Source organism: Centropristis striata, chromosome 18 (genome assembly GCF_030273125.1).
Source record: "Centropristis striata isolate RG_2023a ecotype Rhode Island chromosome 18, C.striata_1.0, whole genome shotgun sequence".
Lineage (NCBI taxonomy): Eukaryota > Metazoa > Chordata > Actinopteri > Perciformes > Serranidae > Centropristis > Centropristis striata.
In genome coordinates, this window is record NC_081534.1 from 9,803,778 (window position 1) to 9,817,736 (window position 13,959).

General features: G+C 39.9%; 1 protein-coding gene across 2 annotated transcripts in view; it reads left to right on the forward strand.

Moving 5' to 3' along the window:
- The first annotated feature begins 2,191 nt into the window (after positions 1–2,191).
- LOC131991289 (transcription factor 24-like) overlaps positions 2,192–13,959 on the forward strand; it is a 39,261-nt gene continuing 27,493 nt past the window's right edge. Inside the window, exons 1-3 of one of the 2 annotated variants that reach the window (XM_059356640.1) lie at positions 2,265–2,346; positions 2,513–2,749; positions 5,014–5,166. In XM_059356640.1, coding sequence (XP_059212623.1) covers positions 2,561–2,749; positions 5,014–5,166 — 342 coding nt within the window. In that variant the 5' untranslated portion in view covers positions 2,265–2,346; positions 2,513–2,560. Of the gene's footprint in view, positions 2,750–5,013; positions 5,167–13,959 lie in introns of both variants that reach the window. The other variant, XM_059356639.1, reaches the window with a different exon arrangement.

Below are 13,959 nucleotides of genomic sequence, written 5' to 3' on the forward strand. Positions count from 1 at the left end.
TTTTGTTACAAACACGGTGCCAGTTTTTTTTACAGTGGAGTAATGTATTTTTTAAAAACTGTAAAAAAATACTGTTTTGGCTGATATACATTTACAGTGTTTCACTGTTACTGAAACTGAATTAACCCATTTATCATTTTACGGTCTTTTACTGTCATGGTTTAGCAGTTTTTCACCGTAAAATCTACAGACTTTTTTTTTTTTACAGTGTAAGGACCTGGCAACATGCAAGCTGGGTTGTTGGCAACAGAAAGCTGCAGGTGTAAATAATCAGAGGGTTGGTAGTTCTAAATTGCCCAGTTTGTTTTCTGAAATTCTATCTTTCACTTTTAAACTCTGAAACCCTACACATTTTTTTAAATTTCTTGTTCCCTGTTGGTGGAATGCACTACCAGTTTCTACCCTGAAGACCCAGCTCTTCAGAGCATCTTCTCTCATCGCACCACATGCCAACTCTACTCCTTAAAGAATTGTCACTAGCTCTTATTGCTGCACTAACAGCTCTGACTGCACTATTCCTTGATTGTTCCCCTTTTTTACTGTAAGTCCCTTTGGATAAAAGCGTCTGCTAAATGATTATATGTAAATGTAATTTTCAGTGTGCACAGCCTTCTTTACCAATTCAAGTACTATTCAAGTCAAACAGATCAATTAAAATAACACTTTCTTGTTTTCTTGTTGGCAAAGTTGCATCACAGTAGTTGTGTTTCAATCAAAAAAATAGATATTTGAATTTTGAAGATTCGCATGAGAAAAGCTTGATAGGATCACCAAAATTTGACTCAGTTGAGGTGTTTTTTGTCTTTTTAATAAAAAAAAAGTTAATGTGCTAAATGGGAGATGGAAATGATTCTTGCGAATAAGTTGTGATGTTGCGAACATTTAAGTCATGACTGACCAGCTGTTTCTGCTAAGACGTGAAAGAACAATTATAAGTTGCCCAAATAAATCTAATTCCTGAAGACATATTTTCTCTCATGGGTGGCTAAAGTTAGCTATTCTTTAACAGAATAGTAATGGTGTGTTCAGGTGTGACTGCAGCCCTGTTCCAAAATAATCTTTGCTTTTGTACTGAAACAATGGTTTTGTATTATTGTGTTGTGTTAGATTGCATTTTATTGTGTTATGTTGTGTTGCGTTGTGTTAGATTGTTTGTATTGTGTTAGATTGTTTGTATTGTGTTGTGTTGTGTTAGATTGTTTGTAATGTGTTGCGTTGTGTTAGATTGTTTGCATTGTGTTGCGTTGTGTTAGATTGTTTGTACTGTGTTGTGTTGTGTTCGATTGTGTTGTGTTGTGTTAGATTGTGTTGTGTTGTTTTAGATTGTATTGTATTGTGTTGTGTTAGATTGTTTGTATTGTGTTGTGTTGTGTTAGATTCTATTGTATTGTGTTGTGTTGTGTTGTGTTGTGTTAGATTGTATTGTGTTGTGTTGTGTTAGATTCTATTGTATTGTGTTGTGTTGTGTTGTGTTAGATTGTATTGTATTGTGTTGTGTTAGATTGTATTGTATTGCGTTGTGTTAGATTGTATTATATTGTGTTGTGTTGTGTTGTGTTAGATAGTATTGTATTGTGATGTGTTGTGTTAGATTGTATTGTATTGTGTTAGATTGTATTGTCCTGTGTTGTGTTGCGTTGTGTTAGACTGTATTGTGTTGTGTTGTGTCCTGTGTTGTGTTATGTTGTGTTAGATTGTTTGTCTCGTGTTGTGTTGTGTTGTGTTAGATTGTATTGTATTGTGTTGTGTTGTGTTGCGTTGTGTTAGACTGTGTTGTGTTGTGTTGTGTTGTGTTGTATTGTCCTGTGTTGTGTTGTATTGTGTTGTCCTGTGTTGTGTGGCTCCAGTGATGTTTCTCATCCCGTCATAATGAGGCTGTTAAGATGCTCTGAATGTGTCTAACTGACCTGAGACTGTTCCTCTCTTTGGTAATGTTCAATGTCGCTCTGCCCTGAGTTCCAATCCCACCCGTCCAGTTGTTACAGAGCTTTGAGTTTCCCAAGCCCCCCAGTGCCCTGGCTCGGGACACCCTCCCAGTGCTGCACTCCCCCAGGCCTGCCTGCCTGCTCGTCTTGGCAGCCAAACAGCCAGGGGAGGATCAGGATGACCGGGCGGCTGAGATAAGGACCACATGAAGTTCCCCACATTACCTCACCCGATAAGGAAACAAGCAGAGACAGACGGAGAGGCGGAGAGAGAGAGAGAGGGTCAGACTGGGAGGAACGCTCTGGTTGGACGGGATTTGCAGGGATTCTGGGTTTTTTTAGGGCTCTTAGTGGAACTGGGGACCCACAGAGGCCTGGTGAAGTCTGGACAGGAGCTTGGAGATGCTTGAACAGAGTCATGGTCAGTAGCTGCAGAACAGAATGAGATCAGCTGTTGTTGAGCCAGTATTTCTATCTACAATAGACTTTCACAATGCTTAGATGGAAAGATGACCTCACACTGTGTGTTCTGTAGTGTTTGAACCAAATCACTTAGTGGATGATACTTTCACAACAACCTCCAACAGGAAAGCAAACCTCCATCCAGCCAATGAAAATAGACTGAACCAAAGTGAATGAAGTCTTCTGCAGCCTGCATGGCGGTGAATCCTCTGGAGGGTCTCATGTCGGTTGCGGCAAACCACCAGCTGGTCTGCAGCTCCACGGCTGAGCCACAGAGGCAGCGGCCCTGTGCGGCCAGCAGCCCTGCATCCCTGCACGGACACAGGCAGAGCACACGCAGCAGCAGGGAGCCCAGGAAGTGGGTGAGTCTGAAACCCAGGCTATGATTTAATAGAATAAGATATATCTTGTAATGAAAATATCATTATCATGAAATGAAGGGAAGATGGGAGGAAGATGGCTCTTTTCAGACACATCTCACATTAAACTACTTACACATCTAATAGCCAGACGCTACACTGTAAAAAATGTCTGCAGATTTTACGGTGAAAAACTGCTAAACCATGACATTAAAAGACCTTAAAATGATAAATGGGTTAATTCAGTTTCAGTCGCAATGGAACACCATAAATGTATATATCAGCCAAAACAGGATTTTTTTGCATTTTTATTTTTTTTAAATACATTACTCCACTGTAAAACACACTGACAATATACTGTAATATGTATACAAGCCATAATTTTTACATTTATTTTTTGTAAAAGTACTTTTTCTAACTGTTAAATGTACTAAACACCATATCTCTAACATTTAATGGCAAAAAGAAAAATGCAGCATTCATAAAGTATTTTCTTGTCAATTATATGGCAGAACAGCGTTTTGTTTTGATGGAAAAACTTTTTATTTTTTACAGTAAAATATGGAATAAAATGTCAATCTTGAACGTGAAATCAACAGTGCTAATGTCCTTTTACTGTACTATTAGAAAAAGTTGCACTGTATTTATTACTGTAAAGTTCTGGCAACCACAGCTTTTTCTTTTTTTTTTTACAGTGTAGGACATGGTCTTCATCATTTCAAACAGCTTTTCTTAGTGCCAACAGTTGGTAGATATCCTCTTAAATGTTAAACATGTGTCTAGTAAATGACTGATTCTGTCCTAAGACTCAATAATGAAACGGTTAAAACCAGTAACTGATGATCTTGGATATTTCTACTATTACTATTATTTCTACTACAACTATTATATACGGCATGCATATTACACATACAAAGAGGAATGCAAGAGGAATAAATGTATTTTGAAATGAACCAAGTAACAGAATGTGACTTTTTTTTTTTTTACCTCTATCAATTTATTCTCAATGTTTTATGTTTTTTATGTTTTATAACCTCCATATTTGGACAAACCAGTTGAGCCTAATTGATTCAATTTGATTTGATTTGACTGTCAGACTTTAAGTTTTTCTTGATTGTTTTATTCTCATATTCCTACAATTCAACATAATTGAAACACACACAAAACAGGCAAAACATCACACATCCCCTAACCAAAAAGAAAGAAGAAAAAGTTATTTTGTGTTCTAATGACAGGCGCACACACACACACACACACACACACACAAAACACTATTATGAATGGAAAACACAACACACAACACACAGCTTTTATATATTCAGTGTTCTATCTACATAAGTATTTAAAATAAAATATATAATTGATTTAATGTATTATATAATTCAAGTAAAGCTGAAAATATGCAGTAAAGAAAAAAACAATTGAAATAAAGGAGGCTGCATCCTATCTTCTGCTGTAACAAATTTAAAGTGGATAGCAGCATTGTGAATGGCAGGGTGTTCTATTTGAATACCACAGATTTTATTCATGAGGAATGTGCAGAGAAAGTGTGCAGTATTGAAAAAGCGTGCTTTAGAATTGCAGTCTGTGCACTGTAAAAAAAACAACTGTTGTTTTTACGGTAAAAAAACGGCAGCTGTGGTTGCCAGAACTTTACCATGAAAAATAAGGTGCAACTTTTTCTAATATTGTGGTAAAATGATATTAGCACTGTTGATTTCACGTTTAAGATTGTAATTTTATTCCATATTTTACCGAAAAAAATAAAAAGTTTTTCCATCAAAAAAAACGCTGTTCTGCCATATAATTGACAAGAAAATACTTTTTAAATGCCTCATAAATTAAAGATTTTACCATTACAGTATATTTCTGTTAGAGATATGGTGTTTAGTACATTTAACAGTGAGAAAAAGTATTTTTACAAAAAATAAATCCAAAAATTACGGTGATGGCTTGTATATGTATTACAGTATATTTTTGTTACAAACAAGGTGCCAGAGTATTTTACAGTGGAGTATTGTTTTTGTTTTTTTAAACTGTAAAAAATACTGTTTTGGCTGATATATACATTTACGGTGTTTTCATTGTTACTGCCATTTATCATTTTACGGTCTTTTACTGTCATGGTTTAGTAGTTTTTCACTGTAAAATCTACAGACATTTTTTACAGTGTGTGTAAAGCAGTGCTTTTGCAGAACTGAGTTAAAGGTTGTAATCATTGTGTCTCAGGTACCAGTGTTAGTGTGTAAAAATGTCCTCTGCTGCAGGTGCAATCTGTGTGGGGATCCAGATTAAAGTCTGGTTCTGGCTGTGAGTCTGCAGTCCAGTCCAGGACGCTGAGGGGTCAGCACTCTCCAGAAAATGCAGCACGTGAGCGGAGTCGTGTACGCAACCTACGGCAGGCCTTCCACAGCCTGCAGGTACTACACACACTCACTCCCTGAGCAAGGTTATTATAGTTAACGAAAACTAACGAAATAACGAAAACTAGAATTATATTAATATATATTATATTGATGCATATTATGTTATATATAGTGATAATGATAATAATATATGAACCTGGTCTCACAGGAATCCGTGAAATATCCACGGAATAACTCAAATTTCCATGAAACTGACACGGATTTCGCTACAATGCAAGTTAATGACAATATCCCGTGGCTATTACATGGTTATTTTTTCCTATTGCTTTGTTCCAAGTCACGTGACTTTCAAGGTCCCAGCTGTCAGAACAAAAAACATGGCGGACAGTTCTCTCATTTTTTGTGAAAAAATCAGTATTTTGACTTTGTTTCTGCATAAAAATGGATTTTGATCACATTTCTAGCGAGAAATATATGTTTTATTTCCTAAATATTCACTCAGTGAATGTACATAATCACTTTGTATGTTGGAATAGCCATGGGATATGACATTAATCTTGCATTGTAACGAAATCCGTGTCAGTTTCACGGAAATTTGAGCGATTCTGTGGCTATTCCATGGATTTTGAGTGAAGCAAATCCATGGCTATTTCATGGATTCCTGTGAGACCATGTTGTAATATATATATATGTATATATATATATATATATATATGTATATATATATATATATATATATATATATATATATATATTCTCTCTTTTTATTCTATTTACATTAGCAGTAGTATCGCTTTCTCTGCCTATATTATAATATATTGTTGTTTAAAATACATCTATTTGATGCACTCAGACACATCATCAGTGATGGAACCTGGGGTCATTGGGTGTTTCGGGTCTCGCAACATCATACACCCTCACCCAGGCGACCCAGCCGGGATTGATCAAGTCCCAACTTGTGTCTGAGTAGCATATACCCACGGATCACCCCTTTTGATCCACAGCCATCTAGAGGCCTTCTCAGCTGCCTCTGTGGTGGTCTTGATGGCCTTTCTCTGGCGTGCACCTGTGATTCCAAGCATGCTGTATGCTTTGCAGAGAGATCGCGCTGCAAAGCCTCTACAGCCCACCTCTATTGGCACACACCGGGCACGCCACCCCCGACTGCGGCACTCCTCCACTAAGTTGGCGTACTTGGCACGCTTCCTCTCGTAGGCCTCTTCCATACGTTCTTCCCAGGGAACTGTCAGCTCCAGAAGGACCACCTGTTTGGTTGAATCTGAGAACAGAACCAGGTCTGGTCTCAGGGTGGTCTCCATGATGTGCTCTGGGAATCTGAGCTGCTTTCCCAGGTCGGCCCTCATCTGCCAGTCCGGTGCGGTTCCAAGGAGTCCCGCTGCCCCCCTTGGCTGGAGCTTGGGCTTCTCCCCTGCTCGAATGAAAGCAATCGCCTGCCTTGCTGGTCGGAGAGGCTTGTTCTCAGTGATGCTGGAGAAGATGGTTTCTGCTATCACCTTCAGCACCTGGTCATGGCGCCAAGTGTAGCGTCCTTCTCCCAGGGCTTTTGGGCAACAGCTGAGGATGTGCTCTAAGGTTCCTCTCCTGAGGCACAAAGGACATGATGGTGCGTCAACCTTGCCCCAGCAGAAGAGGTTGGATGGGCTGGGTAAGACGTCATAGACGGACGCAATCAGGAACTTGATCCGGTACGGCTCAGCTCGCCAAAGCTCAGACCAGGAGATCTTACGGTCCACTGCCTGTTCCCATCTCGTCCATGCGCCTTGCTGTTTCATCCCCACCATCTGGCTAGCGCGCAGTTCCTCCATGCCAGCTCTCACTTCCTCTTGGACTAATCGGCGTCTGTCTTTGCCCAGGGCTTTGTCGTAGCGCGTGGTTGCAACGCTGCCAAGCCCTGCTCGTCCAGATGCCACTTGGCCGACCAGCACGCTGTGACGCAAGCGTGACTCCGCCTGCTCGACTGCTTCCTGAGCCCTCCACTTCCTCCCAGTCCTTACTACAATGCCAGCCTTGGAGACCTTCGGGTCACTGGATTCCCTGTACTGCAGCACCTCTCTTGCACGGGTAACCATAAACTCCTCATTCAGGCTGCTAATGGGGATCTTCAGTTTGTTGTTGTGCCCGTACAGAGCGATGCTACTCAGGCTTCGTGGCAGGCCCAGCCATCTACGGAGATAACAGCTAATCCTCCTCTCGAAGCCCTGTACCGTTGTTATAGGGAACTCGTACACCAGCAGGGGCCACAGAATCCTGGGGAGAATACCGTGCTGGTAAATCCAGGCCTTGAATTTACCAGGCAGACCTGACTTGTCCACTGCTGTCAGCCACGCCTCCAGCTCCCGATTTGTTGCCTTGGTGGATGCAGCGTCTTTCAGGGTGCAATCAAAGGTCTTCCCGAGGCTTTTGATGGGTTTCTCAGTCACCGATGGAATCTGGGTGCCGTCCAGAGAGAAGCGGAACTTGTCAGTCACTTTCCCTCTCTTCAGCACCAGGGACCTAGATTTTGCGGGCTTGAAACACATCCGAGCCCAGGTGATGATCTTCTCCAAGCCCTGAAGGATCCATCGGCACCCCGGCACTGACGTTGTTGTTACTGTCAGGTCGTCCATAAAGGCTCTGATGGGGGGCTGGCGGACTCCAGACTTGGTGAGCGGACCTCTGCACTCGACTTCGGCTGACTTGACCAGCATGTTCATGGCCAAGGAAAAGAGGATCACTGAAATGGTGCATCCAGTGATGATCCCTTTCTCCAGCCGATGCCACTCAGATGTAACTGTCCCAGAGGTGACTCTCAGCTTGAAACTCTTGTAATAGTCCAAGATAAGGTCCCTGATTTTACCTGGGACATGGTGCCGGTCCAGTGCTGTTTCCACCAGCTTATGGGGAATGGATCCATAAGCATTGGTGAGATCGAGCCACAGCACTGCTAGGTCTCCTTTCCCTTCTCTTGCCTCTCTGATCAACTGCGTGACCACACCTGTATGTTCGAGGCATCCTGGCACCTTTGGGATTCCACCCTTCTGCACAGAGGTGTCGATGTATTCGTTCTTCAGGAGGAACTCCGTCAACCGACGGGATAGGATGGCGAAGAATATCTTCCCCTCAACGCTGAGCAGCGAGATGGTTCGGAACTGCTCGATGTTCTTAGCATTCTCCTCCTTGGGAATCCAGACACCTTCTGCAAATCTCCATTGTTGGGCTACCTTTCCCCTCCTCCAGATAACCCTCAGGATCTTCCACAGCCGGCGAAGGAGTCTGGGACACCTCTTATATAGCTTGTATGGCACTCCGCTTGGTCCAGGGGCTGAGCTGGCTCTGGCTGCCTTGACAACCTCCTGAACCTCCTTCCAACTGGGCTCCTTGCAGTTGAAGTCTGTGGTGGGTCCTGGGGGGTCTATCAAAGATCTGTAGGGGCCTAGGTCTTCCTCCCACGCAGCATCACTGTATGTGTTGCAGAGGTGGTTGTCGATCTCCTCTTTGGGACAAACGAGGTTGCCGCTTCGTTTTTGCCCAAGTAACTGCTTGGTGACTCCAAAGGGGTTTGCGATGAAGGCAGACCGCCTCTTGGCCCTCTCTTTCCCCCGCCGTCTGTGCCATTCTGCCCTTCGAAGAGTAGTAAGCTTCTTCCTGAGGATGCCGCGAAGTTCTGATAAGGCATCCCTTTCCTCTTCTCGCGCTACCTTGTACTGCCGCTTCAGGACCCGCAGCTCCTGCCTTAACTGGCTGATCTTCTCTGCCCTACGGTTGTTCATGTAGGGGGTCTTGGTACCCGACTTCTCCACTGTACCAAACCTCTCGACAGCAAGGCTGATGATGATGGTTGCCATGGTTTTGAGCTTCCTGTCTGCGTCGCCCTTGGCTGCTGATTCTAGGATCGTATCCACATCATCATCGAACTGGAGCCACTGTTTCTCCTTACTGGCCGGAGGCCACTTGACCCGACGATGTTCGGTTACTCTGCCTGGGTCTGGGGCTACTGGTACGTGGAGGCTCCGAGCACTGTGGGGTGACTCCGGGCTTGGCTCCTCCTGCGTCTCACCAGGGGTTATCCCTGTGCGCTGTATCAGTTGCTCCTTCGACAAGCATTTCATTTTGGTCTGGTGGATCTTCAGGCCACGCGGGTTTTTGCATACTTTGCCGCAGACACATTCTGTAATCGTTGTCGATAATCCGTTTGCGTTGGTCGATAACTGTAGGTCCGTCCTGTCAGGGTGCTCATTCTCCCCCCCTCTCGGGCACCCCTGGGGGTATGTTTCATTAAGGCTTTCCGTAGCTGATTTGGGTACTTCCTCACAGAAGTTGCAGGTTGGGTTGCTGGCCCTTCCTACCCCGGTTGCCGTCTCTCCGAGCTGTCCACTGTCTCTCCAGTTGTCGCCACACTATTCATGGTTGTCATCCAGTCTGTTCCTGAACGTCACTGGCCAGGCCAGGGTAAAACAGTTTAAAATACATCTATTTGATGCACTCAGACACATCATCAGTGATGGAATTACTGAAATATTAATACTTACTAAAAACTACTATGCACACACAGACACACTCCCTGTGTGTCTATGTCACTGATGGACAAAGGAAATAAAGGCAAAATGTATTATGACCTCTTTGAATCTCACACCCAACACATCTCACACCCAACACATAGCCCATTACAAAAAAAAATAAAACTAACACTAAAACTAATCAAAACTAAAATAAAAAAAAGCATTTTCAAAAACTAAAAACTAAACTTAAACTAGCAAACTCACTCTAAAAACGAATTAAAACTAACTGAATTTGAAAACAAATATTCACAATGAAATTAAAACTAAAAGTTATAAAAAATCAAACTATTATAACCTTGTTCCTGAGTCTTGTGCTCTCATGACCTCTGAGCCCTCCCTGAACATCTTTCACCATCCTGTTTGGGTGTTGAGTTCAATTTGATGAAGTTTTTATATTTCTGCATGCATACGATGACCAGCCTATTATAGTTAGAAGTAGCTTTTGTACCAGAACAGTGACAACATTTGTTTGTTTGTATTTTTTTTGTTATATAAGGGCAGTCCGTGGCCTAGAGGTTAGGAATCGGCCTTGTAACTGGAGAGTCGCCGGTTCGAATCCCGGTACTGACAGGTCTAGGACTGAAGTGCCCTTGAGCAAGGCACCTAACTCCCCGGGCGCAATAATGTGCTGATGTTCACTTGTGTGTAAAAAAGGACTCTAGAGTCTTGGGCTATTTTGTTGGTTTTTGACTCTTTTTCATTCTGCCTGTATATATCACATAAAAGATGTTTAAATGCCATGTTGGTATCATTTTTTTCAACACAACCTCACCTATACGACCTGATCATCATTTTTTTTCATTTTGACTTACCGGATCAACATTTTGAACACAAAAAAACACACATTTTTTTAAAATACAAAAAAACACACACAAAAACACAGAAAAAACACAGAAAAACATTTTCTTAAACCAAATACACTTTTGGTTTTTTTGGGGGGGGGGTTTTTACGAATTTTACAAAAAATCCCACAGAAAACCCACACAAAAACCCACAAAAACATGCATACAAAACACAAAACCCCCACAAAAAAAATAGAAAAACACATTAAAAAACCCCACAAAAAACACAGAAAAATACACAAAAACAATAAACACAAAATATTGCATTAAAAATGCCAAATGCACACTGCAAAATTTGAAAACTCTCAGCAAAAACATTTGATATACACAACACTTGATCATGGTGGTTTTCACTTTTGCTGAAACAGAGTTGACTCGCTAATTGGACCTGGAAACTTTAGAGGGAAGCTGACAGCAGGGCTCCATGCTGCTTCGTTTTTATGTTGTGACGTCATGAAGAAGTCGTGCTCTGGCGCTTTCTTGGACTCCAGAGGGTTAAATAACCTCACCCTCTCAATATAATATTTTCTGGTATCATTATTCGGGATCATTATTCATTATTCGTATTCATTATTATATATTTGGTTTCTTTTTGGCAGAGTTTTTAATGAGACATGTAGAATAAAGTGATTTTGACATAAATATTACAATTTTAAGCTTTGTTTTTGTTACTTTTTCTAACAGAGACTTTCCTAACCTGTGATCAGTTCAAAGACTGTTGGAAAGTTAAACTATCAACGATAATGCCTGTTTTCACAGTTTGTTTCTACGATAAACTGTGTATTTTTGGCAATCATATAAAGAAAACATGTATGAGTAAGATGGCAAATTATTTTTTTTTACATATTTGCCTTTTAAATATGTTTTCTAAACTACATTTTACACGGTCGCTCACACAGTTGTAATAAAATATATATAAAAAAAATGTTTCACCTCTTTCCATGAAATGAATGTGCCAATGTGATTTATACTTGAAAGATATAGTGTATATCTTCTCAAAACTTTATTAATCAATCTCTTCCAAACTTATCACAATGAAAATGAAACCACAATTAACAGATGATTGTCTATTACAACTTTATGGACAGTAACAGTGTATATATGAGAGCTCCTATTTGTAGCTTAACTTTGTTTACAATCATTTGTTATTATTTTATACAAATAGTGCAGTCTCTTGTAAACATGCTCGTTATAAACAGGAAATTACTTCTTGCAGCATTTAAGAACTGCTTATACACTGTAAAAGTGTCAAATTGCATCAGAAATGGGACGTAAAATAAAAAATTGTATATCACCGTAGTAGACATTTAATTACTGTAAATAAAGGAATAGTTCAAAACTTTAACTGTAAATATTCTATAACAGACAGTTTTGCTGATATTTATATTAAAAGTTACAATAGGAAACCCACTCACTGTAATTTTTACGGTGAAGTTCTGGCAACCACAGCTGCCGGTATTTTACTGTAAATTAAATAGATTTTTTTTACAGTGTACAAAGTTTTGCCCTGCACCTCCTTGGGTCTAGAGCAGGAGTGGGAAATTAATTTTCCCAAGGGGCCACATAAGATTCTGCGAAGGTTGTAGAGGGCCAGACCAAAACTATGAAACAAATTCTGGTCAATAATAATATAATGCCTTTATAAAATGTAGTAAGTTATCTGGTTTTGAACTGCTACTGGTAAGAATACATGTTATGATAAGACAATGTTAATGTCAAATATAGCTGTAAAAACTCCAATCATCTCACTTTTCCATTTAGATTTTTGCTTAAAAATCTGATATCTATGTACAGGAAAACAAAAGTGAACTAAAATGAGAAAAAAAATACAATCCACGTTTACATTGCAACATTATGGTAATAACAAATTTTACATAATTTGTCAAAACTTTAGAAAAAAATGGTTGTTTTAAGGATATTTTCTGCTCAATGATTAATTGAGATTAATTGACATTGATTGATTAATGTGTAAATGTAGAAATACTCAGAAATATGTTTTTTTTTAATGAAGTAATTATATGTATAAGTCCACTTAAATACACTGTAGGTGGAAAAAGTTTAATATTCTTTAAAAAAATAATGTTTAAAAATTATTTAGTGGTTACACCATTTGACATCTTGCCAACCCTTATTTGTCACTGACCCACGTAGCATGTATGTTATGAAGTAAACCAGCAATTTATTAACTTTATTCAAAAAGCAATAAGCAATAAGTGTTTTTGACAGGTAACAAGGAAACTCAGTGTTTTTCTGTAGAATGCATTTCTGTGCAGGTGCGTAGGCTATGTGTGCACGTTAATGGCCTTCAAAATAAAAGCACTGCGGTTGTCCTAATCTCTAAGGTGCTGGTAACCCCACGCGGGCCGGATTTATGATGATGTTTAGATATGAACAAAAGTGTTATTATTCAATCTCATTTTATCATAAAATAACTTAGAAAAGACCCCAGAGCACTTAACAGTATACAACTATGTCAGACTCTCCCTGCATTCACGTATGTGTGATTACGACCAAATTATTTTAACCATCTGCATCGCAGTCTGCCAATGGACCGTCTGAAGTGTTGCAATGCATTTTGGGGCAGCTGAGTATGTCCTGTAAGACACGTCTCAGGTCGTGGTCTCACAGACGAGTGGCTGCGACTTCTCCAGTCGAAGCTCACAGTTAGACTCTTTGCACTGCAAAGATGCAAATTTGCTTGACGATGGTAAGAATCCTCATACGGTGCAGTGTGAGCTCACAGAGTATGAATGGCAGGTCATCATGTGATTGGAAACAGAGCCGTGGTCTTTGAGTTCAGGTTGTAATGCCTTGAGTTAATACTACTGAGAGCAGGAGTTTGTTGAAAGAGCAGTGCAATGAAGGATTCATTTGGCCACTTTATTTTATTTTATTTTGTTATTTAAGTTTTTATTCAATTTCGGACAGGTCAAACATCATACAAAAGACATCAAACTTCCACACAAACAAATTGACCATATTAAACTTAAAATACATAGAATAAAAACAAAAAATGCATATACATGTAAATATACATACCCAGCCCATAAACCCAGCACATTTCCCAACACTAAACACTGTGTCCACAAAGTTAGTATGTGATAATATTAGGGCCGGGAGTCGATTAAAATTTTTTTATCTAATTAATTAGAGGCTTTGTAATTAATTAATCGAAATTAATCGCATTTTAATCGCATATAAATATTTGACCTGAGAACAGTGAGAAGTCATTTTTTTCACATGGATTTTTAGTATACCATTGAATAATGACTGAATACATAAGCTTAAGCAACAAAAATATTATTTCTTTTTGTTCAAGTCCATGCAATTTTTGCCATTAAGTGTTGCAATAGCATATTTAGAAATATAGTACATTTCAGAAATTCAGGTAGCCTATAGGTAGGTAGACCTTCTGTAAACTAGAATACTTTGATTTTTGAAGTAAA